The sequence below is a fragment of the Puma concolor genome, chromosome E1 (genome assembly GCF_028749965.1).
Source record: "Puma concolor isolate L17-30 chromosome E1, mPumCon1.1.hap2, whole genome shotgun sequence".
NCBI lineage: Eukaryota > Metazoa > Chordata > Mammalia > Carnivora > Felidae > Puma > Puma concolor.
In genome coordinates, this window is record NC_141680.1 from 52,950,941 (window position 1) to 52,968,467 (window position 17,527).

The 17,527-nt window shown below is 42.5% G+C and overlaps 1 protein-coding gene and 1 long non-coding RNA gene across 2 annotated transcripts in view; one reads left to right on the forward strand and one right to left on the reverse strand.

Moving 5' to 3' along the window:
- The window catches only part of LOC147574500 (uncharacterized), a 47,597-nt gene extending 42,054 nt beyond the window's left edge, over positions 1-5,543 (reverse strand). Inside the window, exon 1 of the long non-coding RNA XR_015244267.1 lies at positions 5,225-5,543. This is a non-coding gene — a long non-coding RNA (uncharacterized LOC147574500). The remainder of the gene's footprint in view (positions 1-5,224) is intronic.
- Positions 5,544-5,664: 121 nt separating this feature from the next.
- Positions 5,665-17,527, forward strand: part of MAP2K6 (mitogen-activated protein kinase kinase 6) — a 123,125-nt gene continuing 111,262 nt past the window's right edge. The window contains exon 1 of the mRNA XM_086687880.1: positions 5,665-5,954. Within this exon, the coding sequence (XP_086544006.1) occupies positions 5,939-5,954 (16 nt within the window). The 5' untranslated portion in view covers positions 5,665-5,938. The remainder of the gene's footprint in view (positions 5,955-17,527) is intronic.

Sequence of the window (17,527 nt, forward strand, 5' to 3'; positions counted from 1 at the left end):
AGGGAGAATCACCAGCAGGCTCCATGCTCAGTGCACATCCCAAGACGAGGATGGATCCTTCGACTCTGAGATCATGACCTGAGCCAATATCAAGAGTTGGATGCCCCACCGACTGAGTCCCCAGGGGCCCATGTACATTTTTTATTCAGTGAGAATGCATTCATGAGGACTCTGGATAGTCTGTTGGCATTTCCATTAGATATGTCACACTCTGTTATTTTAAAGGTTGTTGATAATGTGAAAATCTAGAATCTTAATAGGAGTCTTGAAGTAGTCAAGCATTTTTTGGATATTCATCATAATTAAATAAAAGTTGTTCTTCCTAGTGAATCCCTATGCTGGCATTTAACTCTTAACAAAGAATGCTAAGATAAGCGAATCAATCCATTTTAGGTGAATGCATTCAGGATGTGATAAATCCATCCACGCTTCAGATAAACAAGTATTAACTGAGCACTTATTATGTGCATGACATATATTTGATCTGGGGCAACATGATGAAGATGAAACTGCCCCCGCCCAAGCTTAGAATAAGGGCCAAATACAGACAAGTACGGTCTGTCCAAGGGAGAAGGTTAGGAACGCTCAGGGAACCAAAGATTTAGCAGAAAAGATAAGGTTTGTACTTAAGTAATATTACTGCAAGATGGTATTGGATTTATGGCCCACAGGAGCTAACAGGTGCTATCAGAATGTAAAGGGGAGGATGTTCTTTTTAAGTCAGAGGGATGTGATCAAGGACAACTTCCTAGAGGAGGTGACCTTGGACCCTGAATGAAGGGTAGACTTTAGAAAAGTGAAGACTTTAGGTGGGGGCCAGAATAAGAATAATCCTGTTTTGGCGGGATTGCTTAGACAAAAGAATCGCAGAATATAAGGCTGAACAGGAACGGCCGCGCCATATTGGGGAGGGCACCGGAAGTCAGCTGAATCTCGCTCAAACTCACGGACTGCGAGATCGTGACCTGGCTGAAGTCGGACGCTTAACCGACTGCGCCACCCAGGCGCCCCAAGGATTTCTAAAATTTCTACCATAATCATAATTCATTGCGACACATTAATGCAGTAAAAAGAAAATTTGTTCTTCAAGCTATTGTACAGTTGCTTGTGCAGAACATCACCCGGTTCCTTAAACTAATCTGCCACATGTTTCTCCCCAGTATGCGTCATTATCTTTAATGTACCTATTTATCCTGTAATTTTCTAGAATCAAGGAAAGTAGATAGTCAGAGTTTAACTGTGACACCTTCTTTCCCATGTTTGACATCTAGTAGACACTGTTGAAAAACATTAATAAATGTCACATACACATGAGAATTGCTACCTGTAAGGCAATATCTCAAACTGTAATTTGAATATTTCTTATCTCATCTCTTAAGGGATATTGTCATGACAGTCATTGGTTGGCTTGCGGGCACAGAGGGTCACGAACACTTAATTCCAATGTAAAAAAAAAAAAAAAAATAGAATGTGTGGCCACACTTCTCTTCCTTTAAATCTTTGGTGGTCTTAATCAGACACTGAACTGGGTTTACAGTCACGGGATATTAGAACTAGAATTTAGTCGGACTCTCTGTATGTTACTGGAACAAGAAGAGGTCCAGAAAGGTAAAGTGACTTGCCTTAGGAAGCACAGCTACCTTTTTCTACATCCAGGACTAGAACCCACATCTCTTAGATTCTAGTGTTTTCCTCACATCAGAAGTTACTCTTACCAAATCTCATTAACTTTATTTATTAATTTTTTTTTTACATTTATTTATTTTTGAGAAACAGAGTGAGACAAAGCGTGAGCGGGGGAGGGGCAGAGAGAGAAGGACACACAGAATCTGAAGCAGGGTCTAGGCTCTGAGCAAGCAGTCAGCACAGAGCCTGATGCGGGGCTCGAACCCACGAACCGTGAGATCATGACCTGATCGGAAGTCGGACGCTCAACCAACTGAGCCCCCCAGGTGCCCCAAATCTCATTAACTTTAAATTAGCTTAAAAATAGAACGTCAGTAACTTCTCAAGGTGTTAACTATAAAACAGCATTTCTCAAACTCAGCCCTAACCGACGTTTGGACTGGATAATTCTTGGTTGCGAGAGGCTTCCTGTGCTTTGTAGTAGGACTACCAGCATCCCTGATCTCTACCCACTAGATGCCACCCTCAACCCCTGGTTGTAACAACCAAAAATGTCTCTCCAGGCATTGCCCAATGTCTCTGGGCAGTGGGGAGACGGTGGGGATGGGGGTGGGGGCAAAATCACCTCTGGTTGAGACACCCTATCCCCACCACTTTCTCCACCCTGCGTATTCTTCTAGAATAATTCTTTCAGAGCCAGTTTGACTTAGCCTAGGGGCATCCTTCCAAGAATCACACCTCTGGCCTGACAGCATTCGGCATTTCCCAGGTGTTCCAGTACCCCCGCAGGTGTTATTATCCTTGGAATCTGGTTATTCCAGGTTGTCCATGATGACAAGTCCTTCCCCAATTTATTGCATTCATTATTTGAGTATGCCTTTGAGTGCCTATTATATGCTAGATACACGGCACTGGGAATGCAGAGATAAGTCACTGATCATCGGGAGTTCAGGCTCTTGGAGGAGACAAGATGTACATGAACACCTGTCAGCCCTGTGATGAGGATCAGGAAAGAGGTGCGTACTTGGAGCTACAGAATCAGCGAATGCACCTCCTTCACACTGAGGGCGGTCATCGGGTGATGGGTCACAGAAGGGACCCAAAGGAAATGCCAGCTAAGCTGATTTTTCAAGCTAGGTCACGAATGGAAAAAAGGCTTTCCAGGCAGAGGGATCAGTGTCTCTAAAGAAAGGACAGACGAACCTGGCTTCTGACTATAGCATCAACATGGGGGGGGGGGGGGGGGAGAGAAATGAAGCCAGAAGGTAAGCAGGGGACAGGTCTCAAGGAGCCAATTATACGACGTCAAGGAGTTTGCCGTTGTCGTGATGGTAACTAGAAGCCGGGGGAGAAGGCAACACATTTGCTATTTTAGAAACATCGCAAGTAGAGACCACCTCGAGATAAACAGCTAATGCACTGTCTAATAAACGAACAACGTGCCAGATTTTGCTTTCACTTCCTCATGCCGCCATGAGAGGGATTCCCTTCCTAGGAGCACTGCCACAGACCGGCGAAAAGAGGAAAGGCCCACGACCGTACAGACGTACCACGTCTTCCGCCACCCAGGACTATGGGCAGAGGAAAGCTTGGACCACCCAGGCAAGAAGAACTTTTCCTTCTGGAATCGAAGCCTTCAAAGACAGGCTGAGTTCCCCACGGAAATTCAAAATGTATGTTTCCCCAGAAAGAAAAAAAAGATGATACATTTTGCTATTTTAAAAAATTAATTAGTTTTTATTTATTTATTTCTAAGTAAAGTCAGTTATTTATTTCCGAAGTGAAGTCCAATGTAGGGCTTGAACTCACCACCCCGAGATCAAGAGCCGCGTGATCTACCAACTGAGCCAGCCGGCCGCCCCCGTTTTGGCATTTGTAAACATGTGGCTCAGCCAGTTTATGGGCTGCTCTCTGTCCAGTAGCTGTCCCAGGGCCTGGCACGTGGCAGGTACTCCATTCATGATTGCAAAGGTGAACTGGATGCATCGAAATAGATCTGCACACTCACATGCCTCTTGGTTACAGGAGACTTAGGAGGCAAAAATGCCAGTGCCACGCGGTGCCCAAATTATGTGTGCAAGAAAGAGAGGAAGGGACAGTAAGGATTCGCCCAGAAGGACAATGAATGATAGTGAGCTAGTAAGTCCCTGAATCTGCTGTTGCTCATGGGACAGAGATCCCTTTGTCTTAGGGACAGGAGCTAATAGGAACATGAAGTGACCTGGACGAATTCTCAATAATGTCAGGACAGGAAATCAACTTAGGGAAACTAACGTTCGTTGCATCACCTATTGCGTATTTTAAGAGTTGATTTGCTGGCTTGTAGCTTAAACATGGTGGCTTTCTCTCTGATTCATCCATTACTCAGAAGGCCCTGGCTTCCTAGAATTCCGAACACAGCTGCAATAGTTTTCATTAGCACTCATCAAATCTAGCTGAATCCTCTCTCAAAGTACCCTTGTTTATTTCCCACTACTGATCCGGCCTATCTCTAGACTCTCCCAGTTTCAACCCAACAGCGATTGCGGAGCGCAAATTTACCTTCTTAAAACAATGCTTTCATTCAGTTACGCCCCTGTTTAAAACCCTTTCACAGCCTCCCAAGTATCTGTCAGATAAAGTCCAAACCTCTAGGCTTGCCTTTACCATCCAGGACGGTCCTCACCTGTAAATTCTGTCCACCTCCATTTTTGTATCCAGTCAACGTCCGGATTGAGAGCAACTTGTTTTGTGAAGTGTTTGCCAGATGAGCAAACATTTCTAATAAATTGTAACTGAAAAACAAGCAGTGTCTTGCGATAGCGGTCGTAAGCGAGGCTGGATGTCACGTGATCACAACTGAGCCAATGGTTCTTGAAATTCGCTTTGATATACAAGCGCTTTGGATTACGAGCACGTTTCTAAAACGAATTATGTTGGCAAACCAAGGTTTTATGGTACGAGGCAATGTAGTATCCTTAGTGTCTCCTGAATAGGCTGTCCTCCTCTCTTTATTGCCTGTGGTTCACACCTCAGCAGCCTTAACTCCTCAACTTCTCCCTCTCCGTGTTGAAAGCACACTTCTGAGTCTGGTCTACTCCGGGAAGTAGATGCCTGGGCTCATTTCAGCCCATGTGCCCTCCCCTCAGTTCCCTTCTTTGCATGGAATCATTCTGTGCATCTCTGGCTTCCTTGGGAGAGGGGTGGCTCTACCACACCCCCTAGCCATGAGCAATACAGGACAAAGGGATGACCCAAGGCCCCAGAAAGGTGCCTGGCCCATCCCAGGAGCCCAACAGATACTTGTTAATTTTGTTGAATAAATTCAGGATATCTGGTTTGGTTAATTTTAGACTACCACCCACTTTCTCCGGTAGACCGGGGACTTTCCTCCTCCACCAGGTGAGAAAAAGCATCTAAACATTTTAACTTTGATAAAGTCAGTTGTGACACATAAAAGGCAGAACTTCCTCTTTAACCCTTCAAGAAATGAGAACTGCCCCCTCCCATTCCCGCCCACCCCCACTGATTTTCAGGTTCCTTGAAAGTAACCGACCTGGATCATTTCTTACTTAATACAACTTTTATATCTTCTCTGCAGTTGCAAAGGTAATCTTACCTCTAGCCGGCCAAATCACCAACCAATTCTCCATGCGAGAAAAATGTTTAAAAAATGGAGGTGTGGGGGTAAAACGTCTACAGGCAGGGACATTACAACAGGTGCTGCCCTGCAAAGACAAAACACCCAAGCCGACCTTCTCAGCGAGCCAAATGCTTTTCAGCTAACCTAATGTTCTTCAATTATTGCTTCAGGGGCTTTTCGGTAACAAAAATGCTCCCTCGCCTTGGCCCTGCCGTTTTGGGCCCATCCCTGACTACCGACTGCGTGTCTGACTTGTTTATCTGGGCGCACCCAGTCATCTCGCTCGGCGACCCAAGCGACCACGTTTCCTTAAATCAGAGCCCCGTGGACTCTGCTCGGAACTACATTACCCAGCGGCCCCCGCGCCCTTCGCAGGAAGGACGTCTGCGCACTAAGATACTCAGTTCCAAGTTTGGAGCTTTTAGCTGCCAGCCCTGGCCCATCATGTAGCTGCAGCACAGCCTTCCCTAACGTTGCAACTGGGGGAAAAATCACTTTCCAGTCTGTTTTGCAAGGTGTGCATTTCCATCTTGATTCCCTGAAAGTCCATCTGCTGCATCGGTCAAGAGAAACTCCACTTGCATGAAGATTGCACGCCTGCAGCTTGCATCTTTGTTGCAAAACTAGCTACAGAAGAGAAGCAAGGCAAAGTCTTTTGTGCTCCCCTCCCCCATCAAAGGAAAGGGGAAAATGTCTCAGTCGAAAGGTAAGAGCCTATTTGCATTACTTGCAAAAATGCAAAGGGTTGTGCATGCATTTATGAATGCATGGATGCAATTTTCGCCTGGCGATTGCATTTTTAAGTTTGAGGTTTTCCACAGCTCAGTTGCATTTCCTGTTTAGTATGTGTCTTTTTTTTGCAGACACAGAGAGTTCCTGTAAGGCAGGGCTTGCAGTTCAGCTGTGCATTGACGTTATTTGCATTCTTCTGCTAGGATTACTGAGCTCTTTTTGCCTTTTGCACAGTCAGGAGAGATAGAGCAGGTTGGTAGCGTCTAAATGTGCAGTGCTTTATATAATTGTAAAATTCTTTAGTATGCACGCACATTGTAAGTAATTTTATGTGCAACAGGAATACAAACTTTTAAAAAGTCTGTAGGTGAAGATGAAAGGTAAAAGTTGAGTTAAGCTAGTAGGAAATTAATGTAATCTTATATTCCTTTGGGAATAAACCGTTGCGGTGCCAGCTTTTACCTAAATTTCCATTGATACCGCTTTGAACATTAAGCAACTTTTGATTTTTAAAGGAAGTAAAGGTGAAGTGTGAATGATAGCATGTTACCAAAAAAAAAAAAAAAAAAAAAAAAAAAACCCAGACAAGAAGGTCTTTCTCTCTTCTGAGATTTTGCACCGTGCACCAATTGCTTATTGGCTCGCAGTATTTAGAAGCAGCAGTGAGGACATACATGTTTTATGTCTCCCCATTTGAGAGATGCTTTGCATCTCAGGGGAAAATATGGGGAGAAAAACTGTACTTTTAAGCATTACACCAACGTGGGGGGACTGCGCCGTTTCACTGAAAATCAATGAAATCTTTTGAGTGTGTAACTGCATCTATTTAGTCAGCTATAAAAGGTCAGAAATTCAGGGTTATGGTTGTTTTTAATTTTTTTCTTTTTCTTAATTTTTTTTTAATGCAGTTGTATTTTGCAGGCTTAATGTTATATTGGGGAGGGGATTAAAAAAAATTCCTGACATGGCATCAGAGAGCCGAGAGGGTGCTGGCAGGTGCCACTAGGACCCTAAGTCACTTGTTTCAGAGCAAATCTTTCTTCACCGTGGAGAAAGCATATGCCATAAGAGAATGTATGGGAGGAGGAGGTGAGTTAGGTACAGGTGAGTGAGGCTACCACGGACACCACATGCATGGGGAAGACCTGGTGAAATTAAAGTGTCTTGTGAGCTTTCTGCCATGTTTTTGGAGTTGTTGAACCGCCTTTTAATTCTACCTGATGGGAATCCTACATCTCAGACCGAGAAGGAAGTGATCTATGTTCATAAGAGTTCGAAGTAGGGCTGTGTTTTCCTTGACCATTAGGGGAGAGTGGGAATCTGGAAAGCTCAGAGTGCTGAAGAACCTAGGATTTGGCATTATGAAGGACAGAGGTTCCTTAATAGAAGGAAAACCTACAATCTCCTGAGCAGAGAAATAACAGCTTAGAAGGGGCATGCCATGCTTTGATGTACTAAGGAGCTGGCATCTAGTTACTTTGTATGTGGTATATACTCATTCATTCAGTCAGTTAATGTATGTATAAATGTGTGTGTGTGTGTGTGTATGTATTCACGTATGTGTATGTAATATATAAATATATATATATGTATTGCACAGGATTTGGAGGCATATAAAAATATTTAAAATGTACTTGTTTCCTTCAAGGAACTTACCATTTAGAAAGCACGTATGCAAATCATGATACTACAAGGTAATTGCATAGATAGTGAAAAGCAATGGCCCAGTTGGAGTTTAGAGATGGCAGTGATCTCTATGGGAGATAGGAAGATTTCATGAAGAAGGTGGTATTATGGTGATCTTATCTTTGGACCTTAGGGTCCAAAGTAAATCAGGTTACTCTTCCCTTTCTTTCTTTTCTTTTTTCTTTTTGGCTCACTCCTAAGATATCTCTGTCCCAGCAGAGCAAGTTTCTGAGTTGGGAAACTGAAAGGTATTAGCATGGCATGCTTCCATTCTGAGAGCGCCCATTGTAGATCGGATACGGGTGGTTCTTCAGGTTGGCTCCTAGTTAGCCACATGGTTTCCGGCATTGGGCCCTCTTTGGAAGGTGCATCTGGTGTGAACGTGAGGTTCCCGTCCAAAAAGAAAAAGACCGATAGAGATGGACGATCATTTCAGAAGTGGTATAGGAGCCTTGGCCTGGACTTTTAAGTGTGGAATTGGCCTAATTCAGCCATGGTATTCTCGAATGGCCAAGACATTTTTCGCAATACCAAACTGCTTTGTAATACTATAACCAAATGGAATGGGAGGCAAAAGTGAAAGGTGGACACAACCTCAGAGTATTGAAGAATTTAACAACACGTTCAACTCAAAGGACCCTTACGAACTTTCTAGATCACTATAATTCGGTTTCACAGACCTCTAATTTAAGGCACAGCAGAGGCAAAGGAATTATAGAGTCCCTGGGAGCTGGAATAACTGGGCTGCTTCTTTCCAGCCTTACCGGCAGTCAGATTCCGAGAAAGAATTTCTTAAAAAGAAATTTTGTTTTCCACAGTTGTAACTTTAGGTGGTATGCTTTTCAGCTTGTTTATATTAGCTGTCTGGGGTTGAGCTGACATTTTTTCAAATATTAAAGTGGTAGAATGCCTTTTGAGGAAATCTGAAATGTAAGTGAACAGGAAGGGCACCCAGAGAGGGCAGGGATTCCTGCACTTTACAGGAAGACAGGCTACAGGAAAAATGTGTCCTCTGCATTACCCGGGAGAGAGACACTATTGTTATTAAGCCATGATGATTTGAGGGAGGAAGGGAGAGAGGGAGGTCGGGCGGTCTGGCATCTCCCAGTTCACCTGAAAATCTACAAAAAGTTTGACTGTGTTGGAAATACCCTCTTTCTCACTTCTCCCTCTTTTCACCTTTTAAAAATGTTAGTTTACCTTAGTTTAAGACAGTAATAGGTAAATCATGTCGTGAGAAATGCACGTAAGGCACAATCTCAGAAGCATGTAGGAGAGTGGCAGGCACTCCTATGGGTTCTTTTCTTCTGTAATTCATCCCACCCTGGGAAATGAAATGTGTAAATTTCTCATTCTGTGTAAATTCCTTTGTTAGGTTGTACCAGACAGACTTGTCATGCTTAGCCTGTAATCTGAGCCAGTATGTTTTATAACCTCGTCCATCTCAGGACACAAAATCAGAATAGCTACCTTGAGTTTCCTAAGCTTGTTTTGTATTGGTGTGGCATTCAGCACTTCACGGGACGCTGCATATTAGCTGTAGGGCCTTTGAGGGGGTCTCTTGGTGGAAAATAAATGATGGAAGAAAAGGGCTGAGATTTGTAATATTGGAACTACCTTCCGTTGTTTTTTTTTTTTAATATCTGAAAGAATCTATAAGGAATACTTTTAAACCAACAGAAAAAAGTACACAAATAATATTTGTTCATTATATAAACATTTGAAAATAAAGAAAAAGAAAATAATCACAGGTGACCTCAGTATACATTTTGGCATATATCCCTTTGAACTTTTTTTTTCCTGCTCTGTGTGTAGGTGTCTGAACAAAGCTACAATGTATATGAAGCTAATGTCTACTTAGTTGCCTTTTGTTTCACTTACCTTACACTGACGACTGTTTCCAAGTGAATGAATATTTTTCTGCATTCATAATATTCAGTTCTATTTTATTTATTTCAACAGAACCTTCTTGTTTATTAATTTTCAATACTATGAGGTCGCCATGATGGTCGCCCCAGTGGGTACGTTATTCTGTATATTATGTTCTCAGACTGAATTCCAGGTTCTAGATAGTGGATTTTTCCCCATTGTCGTTTTCTATTCCACCTTTCAAAAATAGCTAATTATTATAAAAATGATATATGCTCACTGAAAGAAATTTCAAGCCAAAGAGAATTTCATAATAAGAAAATAAAGACCACTCGGAGTCACCCCGTCCAGAGCTAATTACCGTTAACCTTCCGGTAAGCATCTCTTTGCATTTGTACATCCATCCGTACATACTTATATGCACACACATAGGTGCTATTTTACACACTCTGTTACACGCTCCATATGATACTCAGCAACTTGCTTTATACTCCTCCTTCTATCTTGGCTATCTTTCTACATTTCCACACAGTTATCCCATTCTTTTAAATAATTGCTTATTTTAATTTGTAAGAATGTAGCTATTTAATTACTCTCCAGTTTGGGCTTTCACAGAGTTCCATTTTTTTCTTTCTTTTATGCAGCTATAAACAAAATGCAAGGAATACCATGAACATGCATCTTTGTACATTTGCCCAATTATGTCTTTAAAATGAATTCCTAGAAATGGAAATGCTAGGTCAGAGGGCATGGACATACTGCCAAATTGCCCTCCAGAGAGCTAACACGAATTCTTATCCCCACCAGAGGTTGGGAGTGTGCATTCTCTGGTTTAAACATCATGGTACATCATGCCAAATCAACTGCTCTCCAGAAAGGCTATGGCGACTTTCCTTCATCCTACAGGTATCACAATTTGAAAAAAAAAATATTTGTCCATTTGATAAAAGGTGTTAGTTAACACTTTATGGTCAGTTGCGTTTTTTAGTAAAAAAAAAGAGTTGGATGTTCCCCTTTTTTGACATTTGTGTTTTATGTGTTTGAATTTTTTTTTCTCATAAATGTATCTTCAACTTTTAATTTGGGGATCAAATTATTTCTAGAGTTAGTCCAGAACATTCCAAAATTGCAAAGCTTAGGTAATCACGGGTTGAGAGTTGGATCCTATGTGTCTCAATTATGTTGGTATGAGCACTAGGTGTTGTATGTAAGCGATGAACCACGGGAATCTACCCCCAAAACCAAGAGCACTGTACATCAGACAATTTCACAGTGAATTATATTAAAAAAAAGAAAAAGAAAAAAAATAGTTTAATATCTTGGTGAGTTCTAATTTTAATTTTAACTTGAATTTAAGTAAACATCACATATTTCATAAATTCATTTTGTTATACTTTCTATAGCTATCCAGACCTGTATGAAAATTTTAAGAAAAATGTAATGATCTGATTAAAATTCCAGTCTGGGAAATAACTTGCTTCTGGACATTTCTGCATTTCCAGTTAATCTCTACAGGCCAAAGTAGCTTTTCTTTAGTTTTGGAAATAATTCTTACACAGCACCTGGCTGTGTTCTAGGCACTGTTGCAGATAAATTGCCTTATTATTATTATTATTTTTTTTTTTTGAGCTTCATATGCAATCATGTGCATCATAAAAGGTGGTTGACTTTGGTTTATGAGATTTCTTAGAAGAATTAAGGCTGGGGTCAACCTTGATGACCTCCCAAATTATGTGTCAATCACAACATCATCTTATCACAGCCTTCTTTAGTAAAGCCGTTATGCACGCTGATATTCAGTGATCGAAATTAGAGCTTCGAGCTACGAACGGAGTTTTATGGTCCAATCATCTCATTTTACAAATGAGCAAGCTGAGGCTTTGCGAGAAAGTGATTTGCTTGTAGACAGAGCGAGAGGTGGAACTTCATGTCTCCGGATTCAATGTCCGAAAGTCCTTTTCACTAAACAACACCCAAACACTATTAATCCACATTTATCAAGCATTTGTTTCTTCAGAATCTTTAGCATTTTTCACTTTTTTTTTTTTTTTTTTTTTTTTTTTTTGGTTTTGCTTGTTTTTGTGGGGAGCAGGCTGGCAAAGAGCAGGGCAGCTTTACAGCTCAAACAGCAGGGGTTCTTTTTCCAAACCCAAGAAATGGTGATCCATTTGTATCATGGTGGTGGGGCTTCTTACCAAGTCTCTGCCAGGGGATATTTTGCAAAAACTCTCATTTTAATTCCCAGTGCTTACACCATACAGCTGCAAGTTTTAACCACTGTAATTGTTATTTGCCTTTTATGGACAATCTCTGAAAGCCCCTACTGGGGAGCAGACATCTCTTCTTGTACCTCTGTTGCATTTCCAACTTGTTCTGCATTGTGCTTATAATAGGAAGCGCTCCATAAATGTCTGACAGTTAAAGTATTCTTCGTCAGTGGGGATCTTTATAATTTCCCCCCACATTTCATAACAGGTTTGGAATTAAAGTATAATGCAATTTTCTCCCTGTGCTTCCTTGTTTGCATTCATATTTCCATTACAGCTTTGCTGTATGAATGCAAGAATAGCATACTTAGCAACTTAGATGGCCAAAGAAGTGTCATTTCTCCTATGTCCTCTGGACAGCTTTAGAGGTTGTCTGATCCTTGGCTAACTTTTTCTTTTAAAAATGTGCCGAACTAAGATGCGTCGTCTAAAGACTCCAGTGGGATAGAGTGAATTCCTCCATTCTGTGCTGGTTTCAGGAGCTGTTTGTAAATTACCTCAGCACTTGAGCCTCTGAAGGTTGTCAGAGATCATCTGAAAGTTTTTAACAGCTGGCTGCCCTATGAGAAAACAGGGAACTCTGCACGGACAATCCCCCAATGTGACAATTCCCCACCTCCTCCTAGCCCACCGCCGCTGTCGCTGCCGCCCCTGGGATTTGTTTTCCGCCCTGTGTCCTCATAGAGTCTGCCTGTCCTGAGCTGGTCTATACAGTTTGATATGCAGCCCGTATAACTCCTCATCCTGCCCTGAAACGATCTTCAGGTTACAATGTGAGTTGCTTTTTGTGTGTTATGCTTCTGAACTTCATGTAAATCCTCTGGGGATAGATACTATTATTGTTAATTCACAAATGGGGAAACTGAGGCTCAGGTGAGCTAACCAACTTGCTGCTGGCTGGATAACCAGTACATGGCAGAGACAGGATGCAAAGCCAAGCCTGTCTGACCACAAGGCCCATGCTCATGATCAGGGTAGTTGCAGACTTTAGCCCCACCTATGTTTAAGTATAGCCTGTGAGCTAAAATGGTTTGCATGTTAAAAAAATTTTTTTAAGTTTATTTATTCATTTTGAGAGAGAGAGAGAGAGAGAGAGAGAGAGTGAGAGAGGAGAGAGTGTAGGGGGGGGGAGGGAGGGCAGAGAGAATGGGAGAGATAAAATCCCAAGCAGGTTCCACACAGCATGGAGCCCGACATGGGGCTCGAACCCACAGACTATGAGATCATGACCTAAGTTGAAGCTGGATACTGAACCAACTGAGCCACCCAGGTGCCCCTGCACATTTTTAAATAATTGGGGAAAACAACCTCAAAGAGTAACATTACATGACACGAGGAAATTATATAAAATTCACAGTCAGTGTTTACAAATAAAGTTTTATTAAGACACAGCTATGCTCATGCATTTATATGTTGTCCGTGACTTCTCTCCCCCCAACAGTGGCAGCGTTGAATAGTAATGATGGGGATGGTATGTCCCACATAGCCAAAAATAGTTACTATTTGGCCCTTTTAAAAAAAAACGTTCGCTGACCTTGCCCTGTATGACTTTATTCAATCAAGTAATGGAATCTTTTCGTGATGAGGCTTCCATATTACATTCCTCTTTGGCATTTCGTTGGAAGTTGTTAACCTGGGCAACTCCTGTGCCAGCAGTCTCTGGGGCCCAGCCCACAGGAAATGTCTGAGTGGTGCTTCTCCTGGTTATGAGATTTGTAGGCCATTGCTCATTTCCGCCAAACTGAGCTGCCAGTCTCCGGCAGCCCATCCTGGGGTCCTTTCCCCTCAGCTCTGCTCTTCCTGTTTGCTTTAGATTTCTTTTCTTTATATTCCCTCCCATTGAGAAGCTGTTCATTTGTTCTTCCCCTGGTCCCTTCCTTCTCCTCTTCCTGATCTCACATTTTGTTTAAAAAGCAAATAAGGTAAAAATAATTCCTCTATCACCACTGCCTGGTTTTCTTGATTATTACCATGACCCAGCCCAGAAGGTCCACCATTTCTTCAGTGTGGAGAGAAGATGGAACCCTGACTCCCACCATAGTCAGATCGCCTCCATCTTACCCAGAGAGCTTTCTGCTTATCATGTCCTGCAAAGGTTGGAGCTGTTTTATCATAGTAACTCCCCCAACCCGTGGGTGGACAGTTTTGTTTGGGGAATGAGCACCCTTTTGCTTACAAAGTCGCTTAAATGGTGGGTATTTTGTGGGTAAGAAGGAAGATCCTGGTAGGCCCTGGGAGAATGAAGGGAACTTCATGTCTCCAGATTCAATGGGGAGACCTGGGGATGGACCCAGAGTAGCTTCAGTAGGATGAGCCCAGATTTGTCTACCATATCCAGAATGAGGGAAGTCTAAGTCACATACAGGGGAGCGCTAGAATTCCTAGCATCCTAGCATCCTACATCTTACCATGGATGTGAAGGACATCATTCTCCCCTGACTAGGGCCTGCTGAGGTGATGCCCCATTTTGTGCCTGAGCAAACTGAGGCCGGAGAGGACAAGGAACTTGCCTTAGATGGCAAGTGTGTCAGTGGCAGAGAGGTAGCTTTCATCACGGTCTGTCTGATACTAGAACCCGAGCTCCTGGCCAGTCCACTTGAGTTGTCACCCCATAATAAATTTGTGAACCCAGAAGACACGGTGGTGGAAACATTTTGTTTGGGGAATTTTGCCCACTCAAGAAAACATGAGTGATTCCATGGGAATCTGTATACACCAGGGCTAGGTATGGTAATTAGGAGGGGCTGACCTGTGTCTGTCTATATCGAGGTTCCTTGTAACACATCCCTTTAAGCCTCTGTGATCATGGTCGATACCAAGTCTGACTCATTCTGAGTGTTGAGGTTGAATTCCAAGTACAAAGTACCCACTGGTAGAAGGAAGCTGGTTGCAACTGGTCTACTGATAGATACTGGTCTGTAGAGACAGGGCGTTAATGTTAAACATCAGTAATGAATATTGATGCCATTAGCTGTCTTACAGGCTGTAACCAAGCAGATCCAAAATGTAGGTGTTTCTCTGCATATCTAAGTTAACTTTTTTTAAATAGCAGTAAGAACCTTGGTGCTCCAGCTAGGTAGAGGCATGCTGTCACCCCTTGGTGGCTTAGTGATTTCCTGTATTCCTGGTTATTTCTGTGTAAATGTAACAAGTGTTGTTTCCTTGAAACTGTGAGTGAACTACATTTCCACTGCTTTCCTCTTGTACTGGATGGTGTGGAAGAAATTAGAATTCTCTCTTTTTGTGGTAGAGGAGGCAGCCGGGGGAGTGGGGAGTGAATTTCCCTTAAACCACTGAATTCTCCCTCTGCTTCCTCTCCTTCCAAAGCAGGACAGTCATACCTATGTTTCAGCGGTTTCCCAAGATCCCATGCGGAAGCCATGGAAATAGATGGTCTGGATGTTGAGTGACAAGTTATTTATTCCCTTCCTCGATTCTCCCTGCACCAGTCCCACATGGGGGGGAATGAGTTAGAGATAAGGGTAAGGCGAGTATCTGAAGAACCAACCAGTGGGAACAGAATGGTCAAGAGTATGGGAATTATTTTGGAGCGAGTGTGCAGAAACGGCCTCTCTGTGCTATTTGAAATCTTTCTAAGCATATTCTCCTGCTTTATTTACTCCTTCATGCTCCCCAAACTCTGTTGCTATTTGAAAAACATAAGCCTGGAGACTCTGAGCATACCTAAAGAGAGAACTCGGATAAGGGGCTTGCCCAGGTCAATCCAACCAGTAAATTTTGTGTTTTTTTTTTTTCAACGTTTTTTTTTTTTTATTTATTTTTGGGACAGAGAGAGACAGAGCATGAACGGGGGAGGGGCAGAGAGAGAGGGAGACACAGAATCGGAAACAGGCTCCAGGCTCTGAGCCATCAGCCCAGAGCCCGACGCGGGGCTCGAACTCACGGACCGCGAGATCGTGACCTGGCTGAAGTCGGACGCTTAACCGACTGCGCCACCCAGGCGCCCCCCAACCAGTAAATTTTGGATCGATGGTACCATTTAAGACATTGTGCCAGGTGGGACTAGACAGAAATGCATCCCCCTCTGCTCTGCTTCCTAGCTATGAGCCTTGAAAAATCTACTTCCTGTCCAACTTCAGCTTCTTTACCAGCTAAATGGAGAGGCTGACACTCATTCTCAGGATTGTTATGAAAATTAAACAAGGTAATGTACGTCATGTGTTTTGGCTGGTGCGTGGATTCAGTTATTCAACAAATATTTATTGAGTACACTGCTGGGTTTGAGGCATTTTGCTATAGCAATCTCACTGTGAACATAGATTTGCTCCCCTCTTCCTTTCTCTCTAGCTCTAAGAAGCTTCTAGTCTAGTAGGACGTAAGACACGCATAGAAATGTGTAGAACAGAAGCTAGAATCCTAGATATGCTCAGAAGAGAGAGTGTGAGTCGGGAGGTCCTAGGGATGAGAGGGAGAGCGGGGAAATATTTACAATGAGCGTGCAAGTGTCGACATGAATTTCAGAGTTGATGAGGAGATTGTGCCCTAGATCCAAAGGTGGGATGGAGAAAGGAATCTTGATTTGAAGGATCCAGGAGCACCAGTAGAAGGTTCTCTAGGCAAAACAGTTCCTTGGAATAAAGAAAAGATGCCCTAGCAAAATCTCTGAAACTTGAAAGACCTCACTTGTGTTTTCTGAGAACTTCCTTTTTCTTACCAAGCGATATGCTGTCATTATTACTTACGATCACAATAAGTTAATAAATGGAGTATATCATATCTCATACTTTCAGTTTTTTTCCCTTTAGATTGTGGAAACTCCAGGAAATCCAGAGGTTAATAGTTAAACAAGTATATCATATCACCTGGGTTTATAGGCACACTGTAATTATATAAGCAAGCTGTTGGTTCAATAATCAACATCTAGCTAAGTCAGGGAATATTTTCCAGAGCATGGCCACAGCTGTAATTTTCATTTTTTATAACCTGCCAACCTGCCTTTTCCATTTCTTAGTGCTTTTCCTTTTTCTAGAATCATCAGCAGTCAGTTAAGGAGGAGGAAACTGTTGAATGTGTTTCTGAATTTACTCTCTCTCGCATGATATTGGATACTGGCAAGGGAGTCCATAAATTGTGTGTGTGTGTGTGTGTGTGTGTGTGTGATTTTTGATTTCAGAAAAATTCCATTTAAAATATAAAGAGATTGAAATAATGGATAGGTTAAATTCACTTGTCTTTCATTATATTGGCTTAAAAAACATAGTGACCTATAGCTCTGGAGCCCATAGTAGGCTGCTTCTTAGTGTAACTCGTGCTTAGTCACTTTCTTTCTCCTCCATGACCTCATTCAAGTCAGGGTCAGTAGAGTGGGTAAGGTGGGCAGGCTGACTCACTCCCAGCCAGGATCAGGAAGGACACGGGGCACTTTTTGCCTCACTTTGCTGTGTGGTTAAACAGCACGTGTGACCCAGCCAGGTGATAGGACCTGCCAGCTATATAATCTCATTCGATGGCTTGCCAAGTCTTCATGCTTGGGGCTTTGTTCCTGAAGGAGCTTCCATTGTTATAGGTAAAGTAGAAGAAAAAATTGCAAATTTAATTCTGGAATTGATTGAAAAATGAGGTTGAGAGCTCTTGATCCATTAGTGTTAGAATAACATTTCCCTCTTACATTAGTGTTAGAATAACTTTTCCCCTTCCCCAATTTCAATTTTTTTTGATGTGATCTAAGGACAAGAGAGTCAGTGCTGGTTGAATAGGGGGTCGG